The sequence below is a fragment of the Toxorhynchites rutilus genome, chromosome 2, assembly GCF_029784135.1.
Source record: "Toxorhynchites rutilus septentrionalis strain SRP chromosome 2, ASM2978413v1, whole genome shotgun sequence".
In the NCBI taxonomy this organism is placed as follows: domain Eukaryota; kingdom Metazoa; phylum Arthropoda; class Insecta; order Diptera; family Culicidae; genus Toxorhynchites; species Toxorhynchites rutilus.
Window position 1 is genome coordinate 138,017,196 of NC_073745.1, and position 28,000 is coordinate 138,045,195.

General features: G+C 39.8%; 1 protein-coding gene across 1 annotated transcript; it reads right to left on the reverse strand.

The window, feature by feature from the left end:
- On the reverse strand, nucleotides 1-26,439 carry LOC129770277 (uncharacterized). The gene is made up of 5 exons (XM_055773003.1): nucleotides 26,294-26,439; nucleotides 25,937-26,219; nucleotides 12,848-14,135; nucleotides 12,014-12,785; nucleotides 1-1,283 (listed from the first exon to the last, which is right to left on the reverse strand). The coding sequence occupies exons 2-5, from the start codon at nucleotides 26,127-26,129 to the stop codon at nucleotides 591-593; spliced, it is 2,946 nt and encodes a 981-aa protein (XP_055628978.1). The 5' UTR covers nucleotides 26,130-26,219; nucleotides 26,294-26,439; the 3' UTR covers nucleotides 1-590.
- Between the last annotated feature and the right edge of the window lie 1,561 nt (nucleotides 26,440-28,000).

Below are 28,000 nucleotides of genomic sequence, written 5' to 3' on the forward strand. Positions count from 1 at the left end.
AATTGTCATGATGTACGTTTCCTTTATTACTCACACTTGTACCGAACGACACGCGTAAATAAAATGTATGTTTTTTCCACATAAGTTACATTATTAGTTTAAGTTAGTGTGTAACGAGCGTTGAAGTGATCTTCGTACTTAGAAACGAAACAAAATCCACTACTTAACTATAAAATCATTTAGAAATTAAAGATATGTCTATTACCTAAAACGCGAGTTAGACAAATCGATTGCCTAGTATTACGGATCGATCATTGCTCAAAAACGACCTAATTGATTAAAAATGTTTGGTTGCTGAATAGGGTAAATAAGCAATCTTCTCGGATGTAATGTTGAACTTTGTTGCGTTTACAAAAATATAAAAGATGTATCAAATCTGTCTCGTTGCTATTGCTATTAATCTGATGCAAGGAAAATGATTCCACTTGTTCTCTGTTTTCTGTTCTCTGTTTACGATTGTATCACAACTGTAGAAATTACGATAATTCCACAAATACTAAACAAACAAAACTTTTCAATACTTCCGATATTTAAAATATTAATGCTTCGTTCAATTACTTAAGTAACCTTATGGTGACACTTTTGCAATCTCATTCATTGATGAGATCTCCGTAATAGGCGGTGAGTGCGATTAACTTTCGATCGAGAAAGTTCTGCTCGATTTCAACTGCGTTGTTCGGTCCAGCTAACATCGTCAGCTGTTGAGTATTGGAATTACGAGGCAAATATACGGCTATATTTCGGCTGACTTGGCGTGCCTTCCTCATCAGCTCCGTTGCAGGAACAGGAATAAGTGACGTTTCCACGTCGTACACTTCATCTTTCAGATAATTTGGACCACCCCATGGTGGCGACAGGAACACTGCATCCGCCCGGAGGCGATCCGCCAGCTGCAAGAAATTCCCGGTGATAAACTCAATCCGATCGGCCACCCCATAAACGGTAGCGTTATGCTTCGCCATCTCAATCTTCTTCGGGTCGATATCGATCGCAATCACTTTAGCGCAGGTGAAGGCAAACTGGATAGTGTTGCCCCCACAACCGCAGAAAGCATCCACAATCAAATCCGACCGACAGCGTTCGGCCGTGTGTGAGGCTACCTTTTCCGGTGTGACAGAAAACCAACTTTCGCGATCCAGCTTAATGCCCGCATCGAAGAGGGAGAACAGCGAGAAACGCTTGTACCAGTACTTGAGCAGCGACTTATCGTTGGCGATTTCCGGCGGCAAGCTGGCGACGAACTTTGGCTTGCGTTTCTTCTTCTTTTCCTTTTTGGTGGGAGCCTGCGAATATTAAAGAGTTTTGAAAGTCACAACAAACAAATTAAAAAAAAATTTATCAAAATAAAACATAGTATGATCCATCTATGCCCATCTACCAACGAGAGTGACGAAGACTCCAACCGATGGAGATTCGATTTCGCTAAAAAGATCTGTCCGGATTCAGCTCCAGCTCAACATATTCTTCGAGAAACGTCTCCGAACGGTGGACCTCTGGACAGACCATTCTCAATGCTGGAATTTTCTATGGTTCTTCTTTCATCAAACAACTCTTCACTCGGAAGCGATATTATTAAATTCGTTCTTCTAAAAAATCCTCCCGATATCGCGTAAAGACGCTTGCTAGACTTATTCAATTTTCTACTAGAAAACAACATTGTGCCACCCGAATGGAGACAGGTCAAAGTAATAGCAATTCAAAAGCCCTGCAAACCAGCGTCTGACAATAACTCATACCGTCCTATTGCTATGCTTTCGTGCATTAGAAAATTGTTGGAGAAAATGATTCTTCGAAGACTCGATTAATGGATCGAGACAAATAATATACTATCAAGCACACAATTGCGTTCGCTTAGTAAGCGATCGATCGTGAGTTCAAAACTCAGGGCCCTCATTGACCATCTTTGTGTTGTTACAGAATAACTACATCCACGCAACAATCATCAGCGATGGAGATCGATCCACGGTCGAAATAAGATCGATTCATCCATACAACTGCTCTGCTCTGCAAGAAACATCGGGCTGCTGTTCTATAAATAACTCAACAATTATCAACAACTGTCTCCGTTGTCCGGTCTAACTGGATAATGGAAGAACAGATAGAAAACTCTTACGCCTAAATGGCTACTGTGTAAATGTGTACCATATGCAATGGTATAGAAGGGAATACTCTAACGCCGAAAATGGCAACTGTGTAATGTGCTAATTATAGATATGATAAACATGTGACATGTACACGACTAAAATTCGGCTCTGTTACAGCTTAAATGCTAATGAGCCTAAAATAAACAGAAGGGATAAAAAAAAAAGTACACAATTTGGGTTTCGCAAGAGCAAAAGAACAAACGATTGTCTAGCGTTGCTTTCCACAGATATTCAACTTGTCTTTGCGCACAAGGAGCAAATGACTTCGATTTTTCTAGATATTATGGATTCGCTTTCGATTCGGTTTTCATAGACAATCTGCCAGAAAATCTGCACAGATGTGAACTTCCTGGAATAACTTAATGTTCAATTTGTTGTCAGAAAAGCATATGAACTTCATCCTCAGGGAACTGACAACTTCCAGAAATAGTTATATGGGTCTACCCCCAAGGCTCATGTCTACGCCCCCATCTTTATAACTTTTATGCCATTTATGTGGAATACATTGACAGTTGTTTGGCAGAACAATGCACGCTTGGACAGCTTGCAGACCTTCAGAGGTCCACATGCCGAAGACTTGCAAAGACCATTGCCAAATTCCCTGGATAACTTCTCTTCTTGGGAAAGGAATTTAAAGATCAAATTCTCGCCACAGAAAACTGAACTGGTAGAGTTTACTCGAAAGAGGTTCCCAGTCCAATTGCAACTTGAGTTTTTGGCCAGAAGCCATACCCAATCATTGACCTTCAAGTACCTTGGTGTCTGGTTTGATTCAAAACGTACTTGGAATACCCACATTACGTTTTTGAAGCAAAAATGTCAGAAGTGGTTCAACTTTCTTTGATTTGCGGCACGTGGTGAGGGGCTCATCCGACAGATCTCACTAATTTATTCTATTTATAATGATTCTACATCCCATTGAGAGATTAGCTCTACATCACAATTTTTCGCAAATGAACTAGATCCATGACTGAAGTGCTCCAACTCCCGGATGCACCGATTCTTACCAAGACCTGCTCCACCTGATCTAACCACCCCGCTTGCTGGGCTCCTCTCCTTCTTGTTCCAACCGGATGCGATACTAACACCATCTTCCAGGACTGCTGTCCGGCCATCTTGCAAAACATGCCCTGCCCTTCGCACTCGTTCAGGCTTGGCGACTTTCTGAATGCTGGGTTCGCCGTAGAATTGCACCAATTCGTGGTTTATTCTCCTTCACCATACTACGTTTTCCTGTACACCAACGTACATTGTTCTGAGCACTCGGTGTTCGAAAACACCAAGTTATGAGTCCTCTCCGACATTGTCCATGCTTCGTGCCTACAGTGAACAACCAGTCGAATTTGGGATTTGTACATGGTACACTTCGTACGAGATCGGAGTTTGTTGGACTTAAGGATTTGCGGAGCCGATAGTAGACACAACATTCATTGACTATGCATTTTCGAAATTCACGGCTACCATCTCAAGCTCGTCGCCGTCGATCACAACACTACTACCAAGAAGAATTCTGTAGCGATTAGTCTCTCCTGCTAGCATGTGTTCAGTCTTAGACGCATTGATCCCAAGCCCAATTAGCCCTGCTTCGTATTTCAGTCGGGTATACAAGTCCGCTACCGTCGCATATGTTCTTCCGATTATGTGCACATCATCAGCGAAGCAGATAAACTGACTAGACTTAAAAATCGTGCCCCGTGTGGTGAAGCCCGCTCTCCGCATAACACCGTTCAGCGCCACGTTGTATAGCAGAGATCATCTCCTTGTTCAAGTTCCCCGTGTGAGTCTCAAACGAGACCGACAGATCGCCTGAGATCCGCACGTAGTTCATCATTACCTGAATCAGTCTTGTCAGCTTTCGAGGAAAGCCGTGTTCGTCCATGATTTTCCATAGCTGTTGTCGGTCGATTGTAGCATATATTGCCTTGTAATCGATGAAGATGTGGTGCGTGGGAGCCTGATACTCGTGGCACTTTTGGGTGATATATCGCAGTGCAAAAATCTGATCCGTCGTCGAGCAACAGAGCATGAATCTGACCTGATAACTTCCCACAAATCTACTTACTATTGGTGTAGACGGCGGAATAGGATCAGAGACAGAGTTTTGTAGGCACCATTCAGGATCGTGATTGCACGGTAGTTCCCACAATCCAGCTTGTCACCTTTTGAAGCAGGGCAGATAGGGCAGATTACCTTGTCCTTCCACTCCTCCGGTAGCTGTACTGTGCCCCAGATCCTGACTATCAACCGGAACATACACTCTACAAGTTTTCCTGGACTTGATGTCCAGGAAAGCTCCACTACTTTGTGGTCCTTCAGCTGGTTGGCGACCTCTTTAACTTTACATTCGTCGGGGGTGGTACGTCGTCGTTGTTCACTGCATCGGTATAGTTCTCATCAACGTCGTCTTGGTCGCCCGTCTGTGCGCTGTTCAAGTGTTTATCGTAGTGCTGCCTTCATTTTTCGATCACCTCGCGTTCGTTTGTCAAGATACTTCCTTCCTTGTTCCTGCACTTTTCAACCCGCGGCACAAAGCCTTTGTGCGATCGTTTAGTTTCTTGAAGAAGTTCCGCGATTCTCTTGAACGATTAAACAGCTCCAGCTCCTCACGCTCTTTCTCTTCCAGGCGGCGCTTTTTTCCCGAAAGAGATGTGTTTGCTACCTTCGCTTCAGTCTGTATCGTTCCACGTTTTGTCGAGTCGCACATTGCAGCATAGCTGCGCGTGCTGCATCCTTCTCGTTCAGAAGCAATCGGCACTCGTCTTCGAACCATTCCTTACGTTGTCCTACCCGATGACGTTATCTGCTGTGCTGCTAATTGCTGCTTTCAAAGTGTCCCAACATTCATCGAGGGTAGCAATATTCAGTTCGTCTGCTCCCGGTAACGCACCGTCAAGACGCTCCGAGCATGTTGCAGCAACATTCGGCTCCTGCAGTCGTCGTTGGCGGTACCGTGGTGAGCGCTGGTGTCTTATGTTATTGACGACTGACAGTTTAGAACGCAGTTTGACCATCACCGGGTAGTGGTCTGAATCGTGAATCGATGTCACGATAGGTTCTGACGTCGATGTTATCCGAGAGGTACCGACCGTCGATCAAAACGTGGTCTCTTTGTGTTTCTGTTTGCTGATGTGATCTCCAATACCGTTAGGCTGTGCTGGAAAAAGATGCTACGTATGGCCATGTTCTTTGAAACCATGAAGTCGAGAAATCTTAGGCCGTTTTCGTTGGTTCGCTGATGGCCGCTGAACCTACCAATCACCGGTCTGAACTCCTCTTGACCGACCTGAGCGTTAAAATCACCGATGACGTTTTTGATGTCGTGTTTTTTCTTTGTCGTAACCGGTGCTAGCTAGATGGGGACGTGGACGTGGATAATGTTGAAGAAGTGGCCTCCCATCCTTAGTCTGCACATTCTTTCGTTGAATGACAAAGGCGACAAATGAACCACAAATTTCTGCATAACTCGAAAACTAACCAAGCAAAATTTGACATCTCAAAGGTTTAGGGGGCACGAAACGTTTCTATGGTGAATAAACACTCCTCCCCCTCTCTAAGGAGGGGCTACCATACAAATGAAACATAAATTTCCGTACTCCCATAATCAAGCAAATGGAACCAAATTTGGCATGTGGAGGTTTTAGGAGGCAAGAAACGCTTCTAAGCTGGTTCAACGCTCCTCCCACCTTTCTAAGGGGCATAAATGGGGCACAAATGAACCACAAATTTCTGCATTACTCGAGAATTAATCAAGCAAACGAAACCAAATTTGGGATGTGAGGGTTTTTGGGTACGAGGAATGTTTCTATGATGGTATAACACCATCATGGAGAGGAGGTCCCATAAAAATAATACACATATTTAAACCAAACATATTCCAACGACATAGTGACAAGTGTTGTTAATCCATTTGATGTTTGCGCTAACGAAAATGATCTTTAGTCGAAAGTGGAAATGGATTTTAATGTGATTGAAACGCACCCCTATATCTTCTTCTATCTACATAAATAAAAATGGATCGCCGAATGTGTTGATAAGAGCAAAACTCGAGAAAAGAATTGTCCGATTTAGGTCTGTCTTTATTCTATCTTATTTTCTGTATCAAACATTTATTCCATGTAACGAAGAAACATGTTATTTGCAAGTGGTTGAAAAATCTTGAACGAGAATAGTGTCTGAAAATAATCTGATATTATAATGATGAGCTTTGGTAGAAGTACTACGAATTTTATAGTGATTTTAAAGAGTATATAAGAGTATATGCGCTTAGTAAGAAAACGTGAATGTGATAACGAAAAACACATTTTGGGCAGGACGAAGTTTGCCGGGTCAGCTAGGAATCTATAAAACATGGCTTTTCCCGGTGACGTGCCACCAGGTATGGGGAAAATCGCATCCAAATTCGTTCAACAGCACTCATTCACAGATAAAACTTATGCCTCACTTTATTTGAAACAGAAAACATTCACCTATCATCTTCGAATTCATTCTCGAGTTGAACGGAAAAATACTGTCTCGATTTCGCTCATCTATTCTCAGAAAATTTTGCATTCTTTCATTTGCCTATCGGAATGACGTTAGATGGTGAGAGGATCAAATTGGAAACTTTTGCTTGAGCCATCGAGTGTCTCTGTAAAATCATTCGTTTTTCACTCGAATAGCAATCATTGAAGCCTCGATCGCGGCATTGAAATATAGATAGATAGTTCAAACCGAGTTGTTTCCTGTGCACTATTGCAATGACATTTTTTTGTTTCTAGTATAAAACGATCTAAGCCAACGCAAAAGATCATATGACCGCAAGTTATTGTTGAGCGGGAAGGTAGATTCATGTGCATTACCGATACAAATGCATTTGACAAGGAAGAGAGTAGAAGGGAAAATAAAATCATACATACACGCAGATTGAGTCTATTTTGACTCACTCGTTATTTTGTTTCGTGCGATCATTTCAAAGGAGTATTCATGCAACGAATGTTGTTTTCCACTCTTTGTTTTGTTATGTTCACTCTCAGTCCCGAATGAAGATTGTCGGAGAGTGAAAAATGATTCATCGTGCAATCTAACGATTGCTTGCTGCTTTCTCCTCGCTATGATTATTCCAAGCAGATACAAGAGTGATTAATAATTAAATATGGAGAAATGAGCGAATGAACTTCTCCATACTTGCGTGCCACACACACAAGAGAAAGAGTTGAGCGATGACTCCTCGTGTTAAGGTGAAGGTGGAAGCTAGCCACAAATGGCTACCACAATGGCGCTCATTTCTTTCATCTCCCTCCCTCAACCCTTGCCCGAAAATCAATAATTTTGAGAAACAGTGTGAAGAAAATGATCGTTTTCGCACACTTCCAATGAAGTAATATCAACCAAACTCTAAGCGATTACTCACAAGATATTAAATTTTCATCTGCTGTCGCTGTATAGTGAAAAACGTCGGAAAACTCGAGCAAGTGCTATGAAAGTTAAATTTTCATTTTTCAATCTTCGGCAATGGTTTTGTTTGTATTGGTGGAAGCATCGTTATTTTTTCGACACTGATGCGAGACAACATCATCGAAACAGCTATAAAAACCACTCAATAAAATGTTATTCCGGAGTCATAGCGTCCTATGTCATGAAAATCAATAGAATAAAATTGTGTTGATATCAATACAATTATTATTTTTACGTTTAATGGGTCTATAATGTAAGTTTTAGCAACTTTAACATTGGGTAAGAAAATTGTATTGCAGAGCTCGGAACACTGCCACTGCTGCCTATGCTTTCAAAAATAGTTAACATTCAATCAAAATGCCTCGGCTAAAGAACAGAAGGGTTAAGGCTCTCCAACGTGAATATGTGAAAACAACACGATCAACGAAGGAAAATGTTAAGAAATTATCAACATCGAGTTACTGTGCGGAAGAACTTGTTAATACCAAAAGAGCTCCAATTCGCATGTGTTATAAATTTGCTCATGTTACGCTCGCATGTGATCAGTATTTTACCTCCTATGCCAATACACCTTCTATATATATTTATGTTTGCAATTGTTCATCGGAACACATCGTTCATACATTTAACTTCAGTATTGAATTGTTATTTTTTTTTCAAATGTATTCAAAGACTCGTGTCAATGAAGCGCCACACAGTCTGATAAGTGAATTGATCTATTTACATGTGCTTTGCTCTTCTCTCACAAACACTATTACCCCATTTTTACACGTGGTTTTACCTATACTACTACAATGGCTAAAGGTGAAGGTGGAAGCTAGCCATTGTAGTAGTATAGGTAAACCCACGTGTAAAAATGGGGTAATAGTGTTTGTGAGAGAAGAGCAAAGCACATGTAAATAGATCAATTCACTTATCAGACTGTGTGGCGCTTCACTGACACGAGTCTTAGAATACATTTGAAAAAATAACAATTCAATACTGAAGTTAAATGTATGAACGATGTGTTCCGATGAACAATTGCAAACATAAATATATATAGAAGGTGTATTGGCATAGGAGGTAAAATACTGATCACATGCGAGCGTAACATGAGCAAATTTATAACACATGCGAATTGGAGCTCTTTTGGTATTAACAAGTTCTTCCGCACAGTAACTCGATGTTGATAATTTCTTAACATTTTCCTTCGTTGATCGTGTTGTTTTCACATATTCACGTTGGAGAGCCTTAACCCTTCTGTTCTTTAGCCGAGGCATTTTGATTGAATGTTAACTATTTTTGAAAGCATAGGCAGCAGTGGCAGTGTTCCGAGCTCTGCAATACAATTTTCTTACCCAATGTTAAAGTTGCTAAAACTTACATTATAGACCCATTAAACGTAAAAATAATAATTGTATTGATATCAACACAATTTTATTCTATTGATTTTCATGACATAGGACGTTATGACTCCGGAATAACATTTTATTGAGTGGTTTTTATAGCTGTTTCGATGATGTTGTCTGGCATCAGTGTCGAAAAAATAACGATGCTTCCACCAATACAAACAAAACCATTGCCGAAGATTGAAAAATGAAAATTTAACTTTCATAGCACTTGCTCGAGTTTTCCGACGTTTTTCACTATACAGCGACAACAGATGAAAATTTAATATCTTGTGAGTAATCGCTTAGAGTTTGGTTGATATTACTTCATTGGAAGTGTGCGAAAACGATCATTTTCTTCACACTGTTTCTCAAAATTATTGATTTTCGGGCAAGGGTTGAGGGAGGGAGATGAAAGAAATGAGCGCCATTGTGGTAGCCATTTGTGGCTAGCTTCCACCTTCACCTTAACACGAGGAGTCATCGCTCAACTCTTTCTCTTGTGTGTGTGGCACGCAAGTATGGAGAAGTTCATTCGCTCATTTCTCCATATTTAATTATTAATCACTCTTGTATCTGCTTGGAATAATCATAGCGAGGAGAAAGCAGCAAGCAATCGTTAGATTACACGATGAATCATTTTTCACTCTCCGACAATCTTCATTCGGGACTGAGAGTGAACATAACAAAACAAAGAGTGGAAAACAACATTCGTTGCATGAATACTCCTTTGAAATGATCGCACGAAACAAAATAACGAGTGAGTCAAAATAGACTCAATCTGCGTGTATGTATGATTTTATTTTCCCTTCTACTCTCTTCCTTGTCAAATGCATTTGTATCGGTAATGCACATGAATCTACCTTCCCGCTCAACAATAACTTGCGGTCATATGATCTTTTGCGTTGGCTTAGATCGTTTTATACTAGAAACAAAAAAATGTCATTGCAATAGTGCACAGGAAACAACTCGGTTTGAACTATCTATCTATATTTCAATGCCGCGATCGAGGCTTCAATGATTGCTATTCGAGTGAAAAACGAATGATTTTACAGAGACACTCGATGGCTCAAGCAAAAGTTTCCAATTTGATCCTCTCACCATCTAACGTCATTCCGATAGGCAAATGAAAGAATGCAAAATTTTCTGAGAATAGATGAGCGAAATCGAGACAGTATTTTTCCGTTCAACTCGAGAATGAATTCGAAGATGATAGGTGAATGTTTTCTGTTTCAAATAAAGTGAGGCATAAGTTTTATCTGTGAATGAGTGCTGTTGAACGAATTTGGATGCGATTTTCCCCATACCTGGTGGCACGTCACCGGGAAAAGCCATGTTTTATAGATTCCTAGCTGACCCGGCAAACTTCGTCCTGCCCAAAATGTGTTTTTCGTTATCACATTCACGTTTTCTTACTAAGCGCATATACTCTTATATACTCTTTAAAATCACTATAAAATTCGTAGTACTTCTACCAAAGCTCATCATTATAATATCAGATTATTTTCAGACACTATTCTCGTTCAAGATTTTTCAACCACTTGCAAATAACATGTTTCTTCGTTACATGGAATAAATGTTTGATACAGAAAATAAGATAGAATAAAGACAGCCCTAAATCGGACAATTCTTTTCTCGAGTTTTGCTCTTATCAACACATTCGGCGATCCATTTTTATTTATGTAGATAGAAGAAGATATAGGGGTGCGTTTCAATCACATTAAAATCCATTTCCACTTTCGACTAAAGATCATTTTCGTTAGCGCAAACATCAAATGGATTAACAACACTTGTCACTATGTCGTTGGAATATGTTTGGTTTAAATATGTGTATTATTTTTATGGGACCTCCTCTCCATGATGGTGTTATACCATCATAGAAACATAGTGTTTGTGAGAGAAGAGCAAAGCACATGTAAATAGATCAATTCACTTATCAGACTGTGTGGCGCTTCATTGACACGAGTCTTTGAATACATTTGAAAAAAAAAATAACAATTCAATACTGAAGTTAAATGTATGAACGATATGATCCGATGAACCATGCCAATTGCAAACATAAATATATAGAAGGGGTATTTTTGCATATGAAGTAAAATTCTGATTATACGCGAGCGTAACATGTGCAAATTTATAACACATGCGAATTGGGGCTCTTTTGATATTAACAAGTTCTACCGCATAGTAACTCGATGCTGATAATTCCTCAATATTTTCCTTCGTTGGTCGTATTGTTTTCACATATTCACGTTGGAGAACCTTAACCCTTCTCTTCGTTGGCTGAGACATTTTGATTGAATGTAATACTTTTCCGTTTATTGTTTTTGAAAGCATAGGCAGCCGTGGCAGTGTTCCGAGCTCTGCAATACAATTTTCTTACCCAATATTAAAGTTGCTAAAACTTACATTATAGACCCATTAAACGTAAAAATAATGATTGTATTGATATCAACACTATTTTATTCTATTGATTTTCATGACATGAAAGGCTATGACTCAGGAATAATATTTTATTGAGTGGTTTTGATAGCTGTTTCGATGATGTTGTCTGGCATCAGTGTCTAAAAAATAACGATGCTTTCACCAATACAAACAAAACCATTGCCGAAGATTGAAAAATGAAAATTTAACTTTCAGAGCACTTGCTCGAGTTTTCCGACGTTTTTCACTATACAGTGCGACAGCAGATGAAAATTTAATATCTTGTGAGTAATCGATTAGATTTTGGTTGATATTATTTCATGGGAAGTGTGCGAAAACGATCATTTTCTTCACATAGTTTCGCGCAATTATTGATTTTCGGGCGAGGGGTGAGGGACGGAGATGAAAGAAATGAGCGCCATTGTGGCAGCCATTTGTGGCTAGCTTCCACCTTCACCTTCATTTGTGGCTAGCATGGCCTTCACCTTCACGGTCGACATCGACCGATCTGACAGCTGTCAGATAGCGAGGCTCAGGCTCGATGTACGATGCTCGTTAGGGTGCTCCTTTCAACAAAAAATATTGTGACAATAATTGGAAGCCGTCATTTAGTTTGTTTCCTATAAAATGCAAAAAAAAAATATTTACCTGGGCAGCATCCACCTCATCCACGGCCTCTTCCGAAGGCAGATTCTCATCAAGCTTGTTTGCATCCTCACTCTCCTCCAGCTGCGCACCAGCTTCCTTCCCCTGCAATTGACTGTAGTCCAGAACGGTGCTCGATCTGACACTGGATGACACGCTTCTCGACGGCACCACCCCACTTGGATCGTCATCATCCGAAGATGTGTGCAGCAGGGCTTCCGGGGCACCGTCTTCCTTCTCCGAACCCGGAGCCGGTACCTCATTGCCATCGTCATCGAAAAACGTATGCTTAGGCTTATGATGTTTCATCTTTAGCACCCTATTGTGTAGTCTTATATGTTTCTTCCGATAAACCACCTCACCGGTAATATTGATAATTGAGTCAGCTGATTCGCTGTTGTTGGCCGGATCGGAGAAGGCGTATCCCATCAGCTCAAAGGCCGCTTTGAGCCGATCGTTTGGTGTTTCCTCGGTGTCACTTTCGTGGCTTCTCTTCATATTTACTGCACGTTCATCTGGCGGATCCTCATCGTTCCCAGAGCTCTTATGGCCGAACGCTGCACTCTTCCCGAACGACGTTGGCAATCCATACGATTCCAGCGCACGGGACAAATCCTCTGCAACATGTTCATTCGGTGGCTGTTTCTTTTCGCTAGAAGAGGTCTGCTTATCGGATTCGCCATCTATTACCGTGTTGGAGTGGTCCTTCCTTTTAGGTGATGCGAATTCTAGCTTCAATTGTGCTACCATATCGGGAAGTTTTTCGGAGGTTGATCTACAAAAATAGAAATTTAATTACGTAATTCCAGCACTATTTACCGAGTTCGTAACACATACTTGCTGTGAACCACCCCGGATCCACTACTGCTGTTTCTCTTCCGTTTGTGCAGCTTCGTACGCAACTCAACGAGGCTCTGTACTTTGCTTTTTTCTGCCATGAACAGATTGAAGTGCTTCGCATACAGTTCCTGGAAATGTTTCTGCCACAGAATTTGCCAATACTGCTCTCCATCCATTGCGGCATCATCCCCTTGCATAGTGGATGTTGCCGCAATGCCATTAGTAGCTCCCACGAGACATTCCGTCTCCAACATGTCTGAGCTATTGGAACTTTCCACTCCCGATGAAACGTGCTCACTTAAGCTGGACTCGCTCAGATTAGAAGATTCCGAACTAACTTTTGAACTGCAAAAATCATAGCTGGAGATTGTCATACGAGTTACATTGGTCATCGAGTCCGTGGTGCACATTGTCAGTGGAATGCTGGACGTGACCGAGTCACATCGTGGACTGAGCAATGCTTCATTGTCAGTGTATCCGGAACGGTGCGAAGTCCATATATCGTCACTTGTGCAAGGCTTCAAAGGATTCCAGCCATCGTGGTGGCGGCTGTAAGGATGAGGCGAACAAGTCGAAACAACAATTTCCGTTGTTACATTCGAGTCCACTGGATCCGCATCCATGGTGTCGAAAGAAAAATGCTTGGAGGCGTCATACGTGGTGTCTGGTGTTGCATCGCTTCTGGAATGTATAGAACTCGTGTCATGATCTTGAGCCTCCTGTAGGTACTCAGGGTTTATATAGTCGCTGTATTTTTCGATCCAGGATGCCCAGATGATCGACTCTCCATGTTTGTTCCAGAAAGTTTCCCAGGCTTCCTGCAAATCTTCCGGACCGAAAACCTCCGGCAGACTGTTATTACGCTCCACGTGCACTATCGAAGCAGTCTTGCTAACATCGACCAACGCATCCACTATCTCATAGTTCTTTCGTTCGAAATTTTTCTCCGAGATATCCGCCCCACTGTCGCTAGACTGCAAACCATGATGCGCTACCACGGTGCCATGGAAGATGTGCTCATGTTCGTCGGTGCTACAGTAATTTGTGTCGGAATGCGAAGCACTGGCACTGAAGTAACAGCTAACTTCACTGCCAGCACCATCGCGTTCCCACTTCACAACGTTTCGCCCGAAACTCAGCTGCTTTCTCAGGGGTTCCTCACTAAAAACGTCGTCCTCTACTTCTTCGCCAGCGTCAATAGAGTCTTGCTGTTTGACAAACTGCTCGTCGTCGTCCAGTTTCGTCGATTGCTGTTGATCCACTAGTAGGGGTACTTCTGACATACCTATGAACAAAAAGAAAAAAAGTTACCATTGAAGATTCCGAATTCATGAGCATTAATCTTTATGAAGTATTCAATCTGTCATCCCATATTGATACAGTAATCGTTCGCTAACTGATCCTGGTTTAACTGGTCTGCTTTTTAACTGGGCGAACGTTAACTGGTTCCTGGACCAGTTGAAAAAGCAGAATTTCATAAACAATCGACGCCATATTCAAATGGAAGATTTGCTATGAGGGGCATTCGAATGTAATTTAAAATGTTATGAAAATTGACATTATTTTCGCATGACAAAAACATTGATTAAATTACACAAAAATAATTTCCTCAAATTATATTTCATACCTATTGTCGCACTCAATGCGAAACTTCCATTGGAAACCTTTTGTTTATCCAATTTCATGATCAATGCGAATCAAAAAATTCATTGAAATTCCTCTCGATTTTATTTGACGTTTTACATGCCGGACCAGTTAAAATGCGAATGTCGAAACTGGTCTTCCCTTTTCGCCCAGTCAGTGAATATTTACTGTAATCATAATATAATCATAATAAATAACCAAAATGTAGAGCGTTCGGTGCTTTGTAGATCGTGGTTTACTTTCAAAAATCGATTTATTCTACAAAGCACTCCATATTTTTGAGCTACTTTCTTTATAGTATAATTTATATGTTCGTCAAAGTGCGTTTCGGCTAGAATCACGTCAAGATATTTGATCGATGATACTCTTTCTACCGTTTGTCCATCGATAGTTATACTAAGACTGTCACTTTCAACATTGCGTATTGATACTACCATGTACTTTGTTTTGTTTATGTTCAACTTATTTTTTATCCATTTCAGCCATTCGTCCAAGTTTTCAAGTTCATGGTCAATTTTTATGTAGCAATCTTGTAATGTCTCAACTACATCGAATATTACTGAATCGTCAGCAAAAAAATTTACATTACTTTCATTTAAAATCTGTTTGATGTTATTGATATAAAGCAAGAAAAGTAACACTTCTTTGAGACACGCCCAGATCCACTGTTCCTATAGTGATTTGTGTACGCCCTTTCAGGTATTTTTCAAACCAGTTCAAAACAGATCCAGTTACATCAAGAGCAACAAACTGAGAGTCGATCCACAAGAGTATTTTTTTAAACTCAGACCGTTGGTGTGGATGATTTCATTTTTTTCCACAGCTTCTTTAGAGCATACTGAATCGCACCGTTATTTTTTTTGACGTAAGATTACGTCTTTCGGGAACATATTGGGGTACAAATTGAAAATCAAAAATTGAGCACATCGTGAAAATTGTCTAATTTCAAACGCTTATTGCTCAGTCATTTCATGATGGATTGATGAAATTTTTGCGTCAATCGATTTCGGCACTCCATAACAATTTTTTATATTGAATAAAATAATGTATGTCATGAAACCAGAGATCGAAATTCTCGCTCGGCTGCGCGATAAATATTCATTCAATCAATCTAGTTTTCGATAAACTGTGTATTGTTGATATTTTCGTCTCTTCCTTTTCACCGAAAATTCTTTTTCAGAGAGAAAGGGATGTCGAAAATCTCTATCTCGGAAGTTCAACGAGAATGCTTTTTCGTCTCTCATTTGGTACTGAAAATATGGAGCGAAAAATCAAATCTAACTTTACCAACATTAGTCTGTTAGAGCAGCGTCCAAACGATCTGCATTTGGACAGCATGTGAATTGTACAAATATTAATCCATCTCATGTTCACTTCACGATGAAACCCAATATTGCCGCATGATTTCAGCTGTACTGAAGAAGTGAAAAACCATTATCGGCATCAAGGAGTCACTGAAAAAGAGACCATTTTTCGGCAATCATAACTCACCGAAATAAAAAATCGGCTCTGCGTTTCTCGCGAGAATCGAAGTGAGTGTATAATATTCTCTCGCCTCCTATATTTTCAGCTATGTTTCTCTGTGGGTGAAAATGGATGTTTTTCGTCTCAAATTGGCGAGCATTTCGATCTCTGCATGAAACTAACTATCGAACAACTGAAAAATCTTAACCCCTATCCTAACGGAAATATCCACTTCTAATTGGTCGAAATTGACGACACATGCGGCGGTTCCCTAACAGAGACATCAAACCCAAGCTGCCTGGGGGAATATCGACATTGCAAATACATGAAAGCGGGTGGAACTTTTGTTCCTACCGTAATGTGTTCCCTAACAGAGATATTAAAACCAAGATGCCTGAGGGAAATCAGCATTGCAAATACATGAAAGTAGGGGGAGCTTTTGTTTCCACCGGAATATGTTCCCTAACGGAGATATCAAAACCAAGGTACCCGAGGGAAATCAACATTGCAATATATGCAAGTCGGGGGAATTTTTATATTGCATCTTACTTGCTATATAAAATTTCCCCAGAGTGATACGATTAAATCTAGCAAATAAAATTTAAATTTGGAACTTTAATGTTGGTTGCTTCGTGAAATTTCATATCAATGACCGATCGTGTATTGTGAAGAATTTAACACAAGTGTAAGTGTTAAATTGTATATGGTAGCAGTTGTGTTAAAATGACTTTATATATGAAACTATTTATTTCAATTTTCATAAATAAAAACCAAGGTGTGTTCCCGCTCGAGAACGGGTCGTTCGATTTAAGCTGTCTGTTTTGATGTGTTCATTTTTACCTAGGGAAAGTTCATGCGGCGAGAAAAAATTGGAAAAGTGAAGAAATATTCGAAAAATTAATTTCCATATGTTCTACATATAGTATTGGGTGTTGTTAGTCCAATTAAAACTCGCATTGGGTTGAAAAAAACACTCAGAAAATAAAATTTATAAAACAAAATTACCTTTTCCATTCCAAATATGTTTTCTCTATATTAAAGAAACATGTTTTTACTGATGAGAAAAATTGACAATTGTGTTCGGTATTGGTAATTATCTTATATTACATTCGTGATTTTTTTTTCTTTATTTCATCCATGCATAACACAGGAGGCATCTCGTAAAGGGTCACATAGGGCGGTTTTCATCATATCTCATTCCACTTCGGCTTCTTCTATCTGATACGCACCGCACAACGACTGTTTACCATACTTCTGTCATCACCACTCGGTAAACACCGGTGGAGTGAACAAACAATACCCAACAACCAAACAAAATTGCGCTTTTCAGGCATCGTTATCAATGATTTTAACGATGTAATTCTTCAAACATATCCAAAATCAACAGATGGCCCTACGTCCTACGTCCTACGTCAACTATTCGGTCGTGTCTCGGACACAACCCTCCTGTGACTTTTTTTGGGTGCTTTTTAGCTCCAAATGGTATTAATGGATTCTCCATACCCTGTACGTGTCTCAATTTCTAATATTGTTTGTACGGTTATCTATTAGTAAGCCACGCTTGTTTCCGCTCTGTCTTAGTGCTGGAATGTCCGATTCTCTCGCTGACAATAGACGAACTTCATACCAACTCGTCTTAGGAGTTTGCAGTACCATCTCAGATAGCAGTGAAACGTTGGGAGTTGGGATGGGAACACTAGATTGCCCAAGGAAGTCATTTTGAATGTTTTTAAATTTCAATTAGAAAAACAACTATATATATAACTAGCTGACCCGGCAAACTTCGTGCCGCCCAAAATTTGTTTTTTGTTATCAATACCTTCAAACATTCACGTTTTCTTACTAAGCGCAAATTCATGAGTCCAATTGCAGAACTGTTCATTGATTGATCTTCTAATCGACTCCGTTGAATTTACCTTTTTCTAAAAAATTCCTAGTACTTCTACCAAAACTCATCATTATAATATCAGATTATTTTCAGACACAATTCTCGTTCAAGATTTTTCAACCACCTGCAAATAACATGTTTGTCTGTTTTTCATTTGTATGACAGCCCACCCTAAGAGAGGAGGAGTGTCGAACCACCTTAGAAATGTTTCTTCCCTATAAACCCTCCACATGCCAAATTTAGTTCCGTTTGCTTGATTAGTTCTTGAATTATGCGGGAATGTTTGCTTCATTTGTATGGCAGCCCCCTCCCCCCTCAGAGAGACGGGAGGAGTGTCTATTCGCCATAGAAACGTATTGTGTCCCCTAGAACCTTTGCATGCCAAATTTGGTATTTTCTTGATTAGTTTTCGAGTCATGCAGAAATTTGTCTTTAATTTGTATGGCAGCCCCCCTAAGATAGGGGGAGGAGTATCTAACCACCGTAAAAACATTTATTGCGCCCTAAAACCTTCACATGCCTAATATGGTGTCATTTGCTTGATTCATTCTTGAGTAATGCAGAAATTGGTGTTAAGAGAGGGGGAGGAGTATCTAACCATAATAGAATCATTTATTGCACCCTAAAACCTCCAGATGCCTAATTTGGTTGGATTTGCTTGATTAATTCTTGAGTAATGTAGAAATTTGTGTTTCATTTGTATGGCAGCGCCCCCTAAGAGAGGAGGGTGTAGTATCTAACCACCATAGAATCTTTTATTGCACCCTAAAACCCCCGCATGCCAAATTTTATTTCATTCTTGCTCAATTCTCGAGTAATGCAGAAATTTGTGTTTCATTTGTATGGCAGCGCCCCCTAAGAGAGGAGGGTGTAGTATGTAACTACCATAGAAACATTTATTGCACCCTGAAATCTCCATATGCCTAATTTGGTTTCATTTGCTTGATTCATTCTAGAGTAATGCAGAAATTTGTGTTTCATTTGTATGGCAGCCCCCCAAAGAGAGGGGAGAGGAGTATCTAACCATCGTAAAAACATTTTTTGCACCCTAAAATCTTCACATGCCTAATTTGGTTTCGTTAGCTTGATTAATTCTCGAGTAATGCAGAAATTTATGTTTCATTTGTATGGCAGCCCCCCTTAGAGAGGGCGGTGGAGTGTCTAAACACCATACAAACATTTATTGCAACCTAGAATCTCCATTTGCCTAATTTGGTTTCATTTGCTTGATTAATTCTCGAGTAATGCAGAAATTTGTGTTTCATTTGTATGGCAGCCTCCCCTAAGAGAGGGGGGAGGAGTATCTAACCACCATAGAATCATTTATTGCAACCTAAAACCTCCATATGCCTAATTTGTAATGTAGAAATTTGTATTTCATTTGTATGACAGTCCCTCCTTAGAGAGGGGGGAGGAGTATCTAGCCACCATAGAATCATTTATTGCACCCTAAAACCTCCACATGCCATATTTCGTTTCATTTGCTTGATTAATTCTCGAGTAATACAGAAATTTGTGTTTCATTTGTATGGGAGCCCCCATTAGAGAGGGGGAGGGGTCTCAAACTACCATGAAAACCTTCCCCGGCCCCAAAAACCCCTACACACCAATTTTCATGTCGATCAGTTCAGTAGTTTCCGAGTCCATAAGAATCAGACAGACAGACAGACAGAAATCCATTTATATATAAATAGATGACGCATTTTTTGTTTAAATGTTGTGACTTTTTGTACAACATATAAACGCGTTTATTCATTATTGCAGTTACCTCCCCCTCTTGCATGTCCGGTACATACATATGAGTTATACCCAGAGCCCGAAATCTTCGAAGGTGAAAAATGAGGACCGACCCTACTCTCAGTAGCTCCGCTTCGACTAGAACTACAAATTTCTGCATTACTTTCGGCAGTCGCCGGCAACCAAAAGTGACTTGACTAGCGTTGACTAGCGAGTGTGACTGGTGCACTAGTCCAGTCAGTGGTTATTTTAATTGACGTGACTAATGAATACAAATCTGCCTCTTCATTCAACTGACTTCAATCCACACTTCCCCCTGACACTAGTTCATACCCGCGTACGCAATATTATTTTTACGTCCATATAAAGAGGAACGAAAACATGATTTCTGGTGCAAAAAAGAACTTAACTCAGAACTTACCACTGGACGGTTTATTGTCTACCCATCGTGAACTCAAACCAACGAACTCAGACTATTATCAAGTATGCTATAAAGGTCTTCGCGTTAGTATTAGCTTGCAAAACAGCGTATACACACTGACGCTATTTTATACGTGTGAGTAATTTCCGTGTATGGTACAAAAGAATCTAGCTCACCTGTAGCGTATGTTAAACCACGTTCAACTCAAGCATGCACACGTACATGGGAGAGAGAAAGAGAGAAACGAATTCGTTTTTGGGGAAGTCACTTCAAAATGCAATAAGGACAATTTGACTGGGGAGAATGAAATGATATAGTCGAGTCGGTAGAGGGAGGTAGCGACTAAACGCCCAACTGGTTGTTTTGGCGAAGTGACTGCCAAAAGTCACTACTAACTGAATACGGGTATAGTCAGTCAGATAGTCAGCTGACTATCCTCAGTTTACTATGACTATGCAGAGCCCTGGTTATACTTATATTGCCCAAGAGCAGTCATTTTGACTGCTTGAGAATTTTAGATAATCAAATTACTCTCACTATTGAATTGAGTGAATTTCTTATATGAACAGTGCGGCTTTGTATTGAAATAATAGTTTTCATTATTTTTCGATAACCATCACATGACAACATACAAGCAAATGGTAAATTGTGGACTTTAGCGTATACATACTTGATAAGTTTCAGTTTCCTCAAAATTAAAGTAGTACTTGTTATTAGAATCTCTATGCAGCAATTCTTCTGCTAACCAGTTGTTTATTTTACGTCTTTTGATCCATAAATTCAGGAAACGAATATGAAATAGAACTGAGTTATTGGAAAATCTAAGGAACATAAATGAAAATTGTTCCGAAAAAGAATCAGATGCAACAAATTCTGAACCACCATCTGAAGATGAAGCGGATTATATTCAAAGTGAAACATTTGATACTGAAGATAACGATGAATAGTCAATCACCAATGATTAACATGAAAATGTCATGAATATGCTCAGGATACTAAGTAGTTCAAACTCTGAAGCAGAAACATCTGAAAAGATCTTTCAGAGAACCGAAACCGATGGTATTGTGTGCCTAAAATTTGAGGAAGGTGATATTCCTGGAAGGCTACTATCTACTTTCAAGGGTGTGAAAGAAAAATAATATTAGATGATATCAGATAATATAATCAGTGCATTCTCGTTGACAATAGATAAGAATATTATCAAACAAATTAAAAAGACGGGTGGGTAATGTCGGGGACATAACCGGAGAGACGTAGGACTATACAAAGGGGACAGCTTTTGTTAAATATATATTTTAAATATATTGTTTTATTTTCTTCTCCTACGTGAATACCTACCTATCTACCTGAAAAATGGATTAGTTTACTGTTTACTCTTTATGAATATGTTGATGGTTCTGAAAAGAACCTTTGGTGTTGTGATTTTGTTATCACTCGATACTCCCATCTTGTTCGGTTAAACCTTCCTGTTTAGCTATTACGTTTGCCACTCGCCACAGCTTTCACAGTTGGAAAATTTCTTCCCATCCGTAAATTACATTTAATGCGACGTGCCGGAGAAACACTTTGCCACTCACTGAAACTAATTGTTGCCCTGATGAGCGCCGAACCGAAGCTGCTCTGTTCTTGATGCGGGTTTTCTAATTGTCGTGAGCAGCTTTGCAAGCCAACTCGAGCACTCCGACGGCCGAAACTCTATAATCGCTGTTAGATATACTAGTGCTCCGGCACCAATCCGTTCGGCCTAGTTACCCTTGCGGAGCAATCAGTGAATGCGGCCAACAGGGAACTGGAGACCTGCACGGTTCGAGTGAGACTTTGCCTTTCCCTTAACTTGTCCTCCTTTGTTACGTCCACGATGCCGATGCCGTACAACCACACGGGTTTACGGTTTGAAAGAAAATAAGTTATTTTTTTGGGGTCCGCGTGTTTTATACTTTTTGGGGTCCGCGTGTTTCATACTCTAGCGGTACACACTCACAGGATAGAGACAAATCGGCAGACTCAGCCAGAGGGGCGAGTCCAACGAGACGAACGAATGAGCGTTAAAAGGGAGCGATGGCAAAAAAATACATTCATTACGATTTGTTCGCTCATTGGATTCACATGCAGGCTAAAAAGGGTCCTTTTCAGGATCACAAAATTATCTTCAATCTAAAGAGTTTATTGTTTTGTTATCACTCGATATCCCCATCTTGTTCGGTTAAACCTTTCTGTTTAGTGATTGCATTTGCCACTCGCCACAGCTTTCACAGTTGGAAAATTTCTTCCCATTCAGCTTGTGACATATTTTACAGTAAATTACATTCAATAGCACGTCGCATTACCACCACTCAGTATCGGATTGGAGGTAATTTTAACCTGTAATTGAACATTTGCGATGATAGTGGTACAGTGTCGACTTTTAATGTGGGGTCATAATTTGGACCCCGAACTCTATGTTTACAAAAATGTCCAACTAAATATGTCGCATTACAGGTCCGTCCAATTAGCTAAATGTCGAGATAAGTGTAAATTACTGTACTTTCACTAGAAGCAATTTAAGAATTGGTGAAAATCAATAAGCTCAGAACAACTGCCAAATTCACATACTTATCATATCCTGGCAAACAAATTATGAAAAAATCAATTTGTGTTTTATTATTATTTTGGATATTGTTTTAGAAAGCATTGAACTGTATTTCCTAAACCCTTTTTTGGGAGGTTTAATGGCCCTGAAAAGCGCCTTGTTTTATGGAATGGTTCCAATTTAGAAAACTTAGTACTCGTGGTTTTGAAAAAAACCATTTCGAACGCCCTCGATGCCGCCTTGTTCTGTATTTGCCACCAAAGCAGTTTGTATAAAGAACAAACTTTTTTCTTCTGCTACCTGATTCCGTTTTGCGATTGCGTTTGCCACTCGCCACTCGCTGCAACTGCCTGTTGTTGTCTTGATGTGTTCTGTTCTGAATGCGGTTTTTCTTATCGTCGCGAGCAGCTTTACCAGCCAACTCGATCACTTCGGCGGCCGAAACTATATAACGCCGGCTAGGTGGACTGGTGCACTGGTACTAATGCGCTCGGCCTAGCTACCCTTGCAGGGAACTCCAGATCAACACGGTTCGAGCGGGATTTTGCCTTTCCCTTCACTTTTCCTCCTTTAGGCCGATTACACATTATGCGGTTTCCGCCGGACCGGTTTGAAACCCAAATGGCAAATTTCGACCGTACCAACCTTTATACGGCGCCGTGATGCAGCCGTCTACTGCGACTGCAATGTCCGGTGACCGGACAAGCATTATACGCGATGACAGTAGAATAGTGTCGACGTCTGGTGGAGACATCGGTTTGGGAAAGCAAATCATTCTCTATAAGATTATCGGACCTTAAGACAGTTTTGGGTTGTTCAAATTTTTAATGAAAATATTTACTTCATGTTATTTAATTACTGAAAACCCGTAATACTAATTCTTACTTAACCATTTTTGTATAATTTTCTTCAAATTTTCACTAAAACTCATAATTGTAATATAAAATCATTATCAAACACAATTCTTGTTCAGGGGATTTTCCTTACTTGCAATAGAACGTATTACTCTATTACATAAAGAACATGTTTCATAAGAAGAAGTTCATTTTCATTCATACTTTTATTTTTAAAACATGTGTTTACTACACCTGGAAATTTATTATCACTATCATTTTCCAAAAGCGGAACACGAAACTCCATGCCATCAACGCGAATTGACGGTTGTTTGTCATGTCTGTTAGTATTAGTTCACTTCAGGCAATTTTTAGCCCCATGAATTAGTATGTGTGTGCTATTGACGTTTGTTTGTTCATTTTGAAATCAATTTAGAATTTGAAAGTGATATGGATGCCGAAATTTTTCTTTCGCTTCTTCGGCAACGACCTGCACTGGGGAACAAATTCGGTGATGCAAGTTCTGCACGAAGGGAAGCAATGGTCACAGGTGCACGAGATCATCATGAAGCATATTGCCGTGGACAGTGCTATCAACGGTGGGTGGTGTCTTTCGACAAATTGAACGAGTTCTTAAATTATCTTCCGTTTTTGTATTGTTCACAGATTCGCTACTGAACAAGTTCGATGATGTCAAACAAATCTCCAACTGGTTCTTCAAGGGGCATATTTTGAGCGACTTTATCGAGATTTTCCGAGGAGGTCAGTCTTTGTTTATTTGAGCACATCAAAAATAGCTCTCCTAATATTCTTATTGGGTATTTCAGACAGTTTGACCTGATTCGGGACGCGATCGACGACGAGGTGGTCGAGGCTCGGCTTGAGGAACTCTAGCCCAAAATGTCCGATCTGTGATCGGTGATCGAGATGCCCGACACCGAAGCATCGGTTCTGTCATAACAAAATCACCCAAATCTCAAATCAAAATATCTGAGTCAGGCATTCTTTGCCCAAGATCCGCGTATAAATAGCTGTGCGTTGATTTGCTATGCGCTCGAGAAGCTACCGCTGCCCCAGGAGTAGGTGCTCGACGAATTGCGGCATATGCTGAGCCCGTTTCTGGACGAGGATCTGCGGATGCAGCAATGGGATAGCATTTGAAGGAATCATGATGTTATTTTTAGGAAGAAATTATGATGTTATTTTAATCGTACATATTTCTACTGTAATGGTGAAATAAAAAACACTCTAGTATGAATGGAAGGGCATATATTATCTCGTAGACGAATTCCAAGATAATCACAGGAAATGAACACATTACACATATAAATAAATAGTGCCGCTAGCTTCTTACGGAATGTTATTATTTTTTCGGTCTTAAAATTGTGTAATTGTGTACAAACCGGTCCGGCAGAAACCGGATAATGTGTAATCGGCCTTACCATGTCCAGACATGGCTGCTTGGGTTGGTTTGTTGATGTGTTGTGATGCGAACCGATGTGGTGTACGGTTTGAATGAGAATGATCGTTACGGCAGCGGAGCAGGGATTTTTAAGCTGACTGGCTGGCTCGAGAATTACGCATGTGTGAGACTGCGACCAATGTTTCGTTCATTTTTTTCTTTTTCCTTTCCAATCGTGCTTCATTCTATTTCGCTGCTGCTCTGGTTGCCCGTTTTGGTCGGTACGATTTGAGGAGCACAAAATAGACCAATCAAAAATGGGCACATAGTGCATTTTGACAATGCTTGATATTTCACAAGTATTCAATTATTTATCTCAAGAAAAATGAAATGTTATTCGTTATGATAGATGCGTAGATATATTTCCTATCAATTAATGCAAAAACCTTTGCGATCTATTGAGAAATGCTCGAGTTATAAGCGTTCCAAATCTTGCATTTTTTCCTACTTGTTCAGTGCCTAGATTTTCATTTCACCCCCTATATCTTCCGGTTAGACGTAGTCCTACGTCAAAAGTGCACAGCAGAAAAAGGCTGCCGAATTTTGAGGAACGATTGGACAATAGTAATACCGGAAATACATGCATATTTTGGGGTTTTATATACTCGTGGAACTTAGAAGGTATAAAAAAATAAAACTGGTTTATTTTTACTTACCAAAGCACGATCCAATGTTTTTAGAAAAATTATGGCCACAGGAAAGTTCTACGATTTATGCGCTTTGACAAAATAACAAAAAAGTAGACGCCTACAAACAAATAAATTCGCCTCGATTTCGGAAATATGGTTTTAGTATTTAATTGCCATTTTTCTTATGAGTGACAAGTTTCAAATTACACGTTTGGAAGTCAAATGACTTTCTGGTTTACTTTAGTGAAATAGAAAAACAGGATATAAAAGGACAAAATAAATCCAGTGCTCCGGTTCTAAATGCAATATACCGTCAGCATGACAAAATGCATCGTTATCATGGACACATCGAATAAATTTCAGCAAACCCATTTGAAATGTGAATAAGGCCCCCTCTGGCAATTATTTAAAAACATACAATAAACACATAATCACTTACTGGGCTCACCCCGTTCCAGGGTCGACACATAAACATCATAATAGTTCTTGATGAAAACTCGACTGCATAGACAATATATGCACTTTTTCTTATCCCTGCTTGTCTCGGATGTGGTTGGTGGAGACGTAGTAATTGTTGGATACGACAAATAAATCTCAGCCAATGGTTCCCAGTGGGCCTCAGTGGAGCTCATTTTGGCATCGCTTTCGCAGAAACACTATCGAATTGTGGTTTTGCTAGTTTCCGTCGACACCGTTGTTTGCTCCGTCTCGATTCCCAGTGGCTGCAATCGATAGAAAAATAGTATAATAATTTGGATGCAAAATTTGAGAAAAAATCTTTTTTCCATTGATTTACCTAACATGGGAGGAGACATCAAAACAGTGAATACATTTTTCCCAGCGAAAAACAATGATGGCTGATTTTGACAACAGCAAGATATTTTGGTAATACACCGCACAATATATTACATCGTTCAAAGGCTGAACATTAAGCGCACATCACACGGTCAATAGATCAACCAAGATATTGATACTATAGGAGGAGGTGGCTTTCCGTCACTGATTTACTAAAAGAGCGGTGTATAAACACAGCATGGAAAAAAACCGAAGAAGGTTGTTTAATGCAAGTAGATTAAAGAGAAATTGAATTAAATTAAGTTCAATAACTATGCACCAAAATACTCAGATTGGAAAAGAAGTTATGTACAAACTACACACCGTGAATAACGGCAATTGTCAACGATGCCTAGACTTTGCTTTTATTAGAAGTCTGGCAGTTCATAGCCCCCCTGCGAACACACACATAAGTCCACCAGAAGTCACCTGTCCAATGAATTACAAAACAAATTGACCATGTTCTTGTCGATGAACGTTTTTGTCTCATATAACACCAACACAAGCACCTACCGAGATGCCGATATCGACTCGGACCACTACTTGGAGTATCTCCACCGGCGGGTTGCTATAAGCGTTGTTAATTTCACAACTTGCATCGTTGCTATTTTGGATAGCAACTCATTTTCGCACCGATCATTGCTATCATGGTTGCCATTTTACTGCTTTCTTTTTCGCAGCGGTGGTTATTCCAGGGGTATGACTAAAACATCAAATCCCTCATATTGCCAGTGTACCCAATATTGCTGCGGTTCACTGACATTTTGGTTCTGTCAATTACTGTTGTTTACAACTTGGTCTGGTTATATAGTTGAATAATGGCTAACTTCAACTTCATGTTAAATGTGAACACCTCCATGTGAAACCGAAATATGAAAATCGCTCATGCAGTTAGAAATAAAGCAGCGCATTTTTCTTTATTTTTACTATCTCCGTGATTTCAACGATTTCAATCCTCGTAAATGATATGTTGGAAAACAAATGACGCCATATTGATTTTGATTTTGGATAGCCTATATTCAATTGATGTCTAACCCCTGGGTTATTCAACGAGGATGTTTGTTTTTGTTGTTATGATTGTTTGCTCCGAGTTTTGAGAAACTCACGCGTCGCCAAAAAAAAACAAAAATCATTACTAACCCGAATTGCAATCCCCGGTGTAGTGCCAAGGTTGCCTAATTGTGTTTGGCAACCTAATTTAGCAACTACTGGGAATGCTCTTAGTAGCGATATGCATACGCTCAGAACTGTGGACTTTGTATCAGAGGAGAGAAAGCCGAAACGCGCAGTTTAGCATCAAATTACTGAACCCTCAAGGACTACGCGCAGCGGCTCGAAATTACTCTACCCACAAGGGCCTTTATGAGCCATATGAGCCTTAATAAAATATATATTTTGGATAAAAAAAAAAAAACGTTAGTTTTAGGATACGGTTTGACTTAAAACCACAACTTCAAAGCTGAAATAATAAATTGAGTTATTTATGAAACTTGTTTGACAAATAAGAGTCATCCATTCTTTTTTTTTGCATTTGAGACTTCGTACAGCCCATTCTGATTGAACACTTTTCACAGTTTTATTTTTGTGGAAGAATTGGGACAATATTTACTTAATCAATGGTTAATGAAGTTAACTATCATTTCTAAACTCACAAAATTCAATTCGCAAT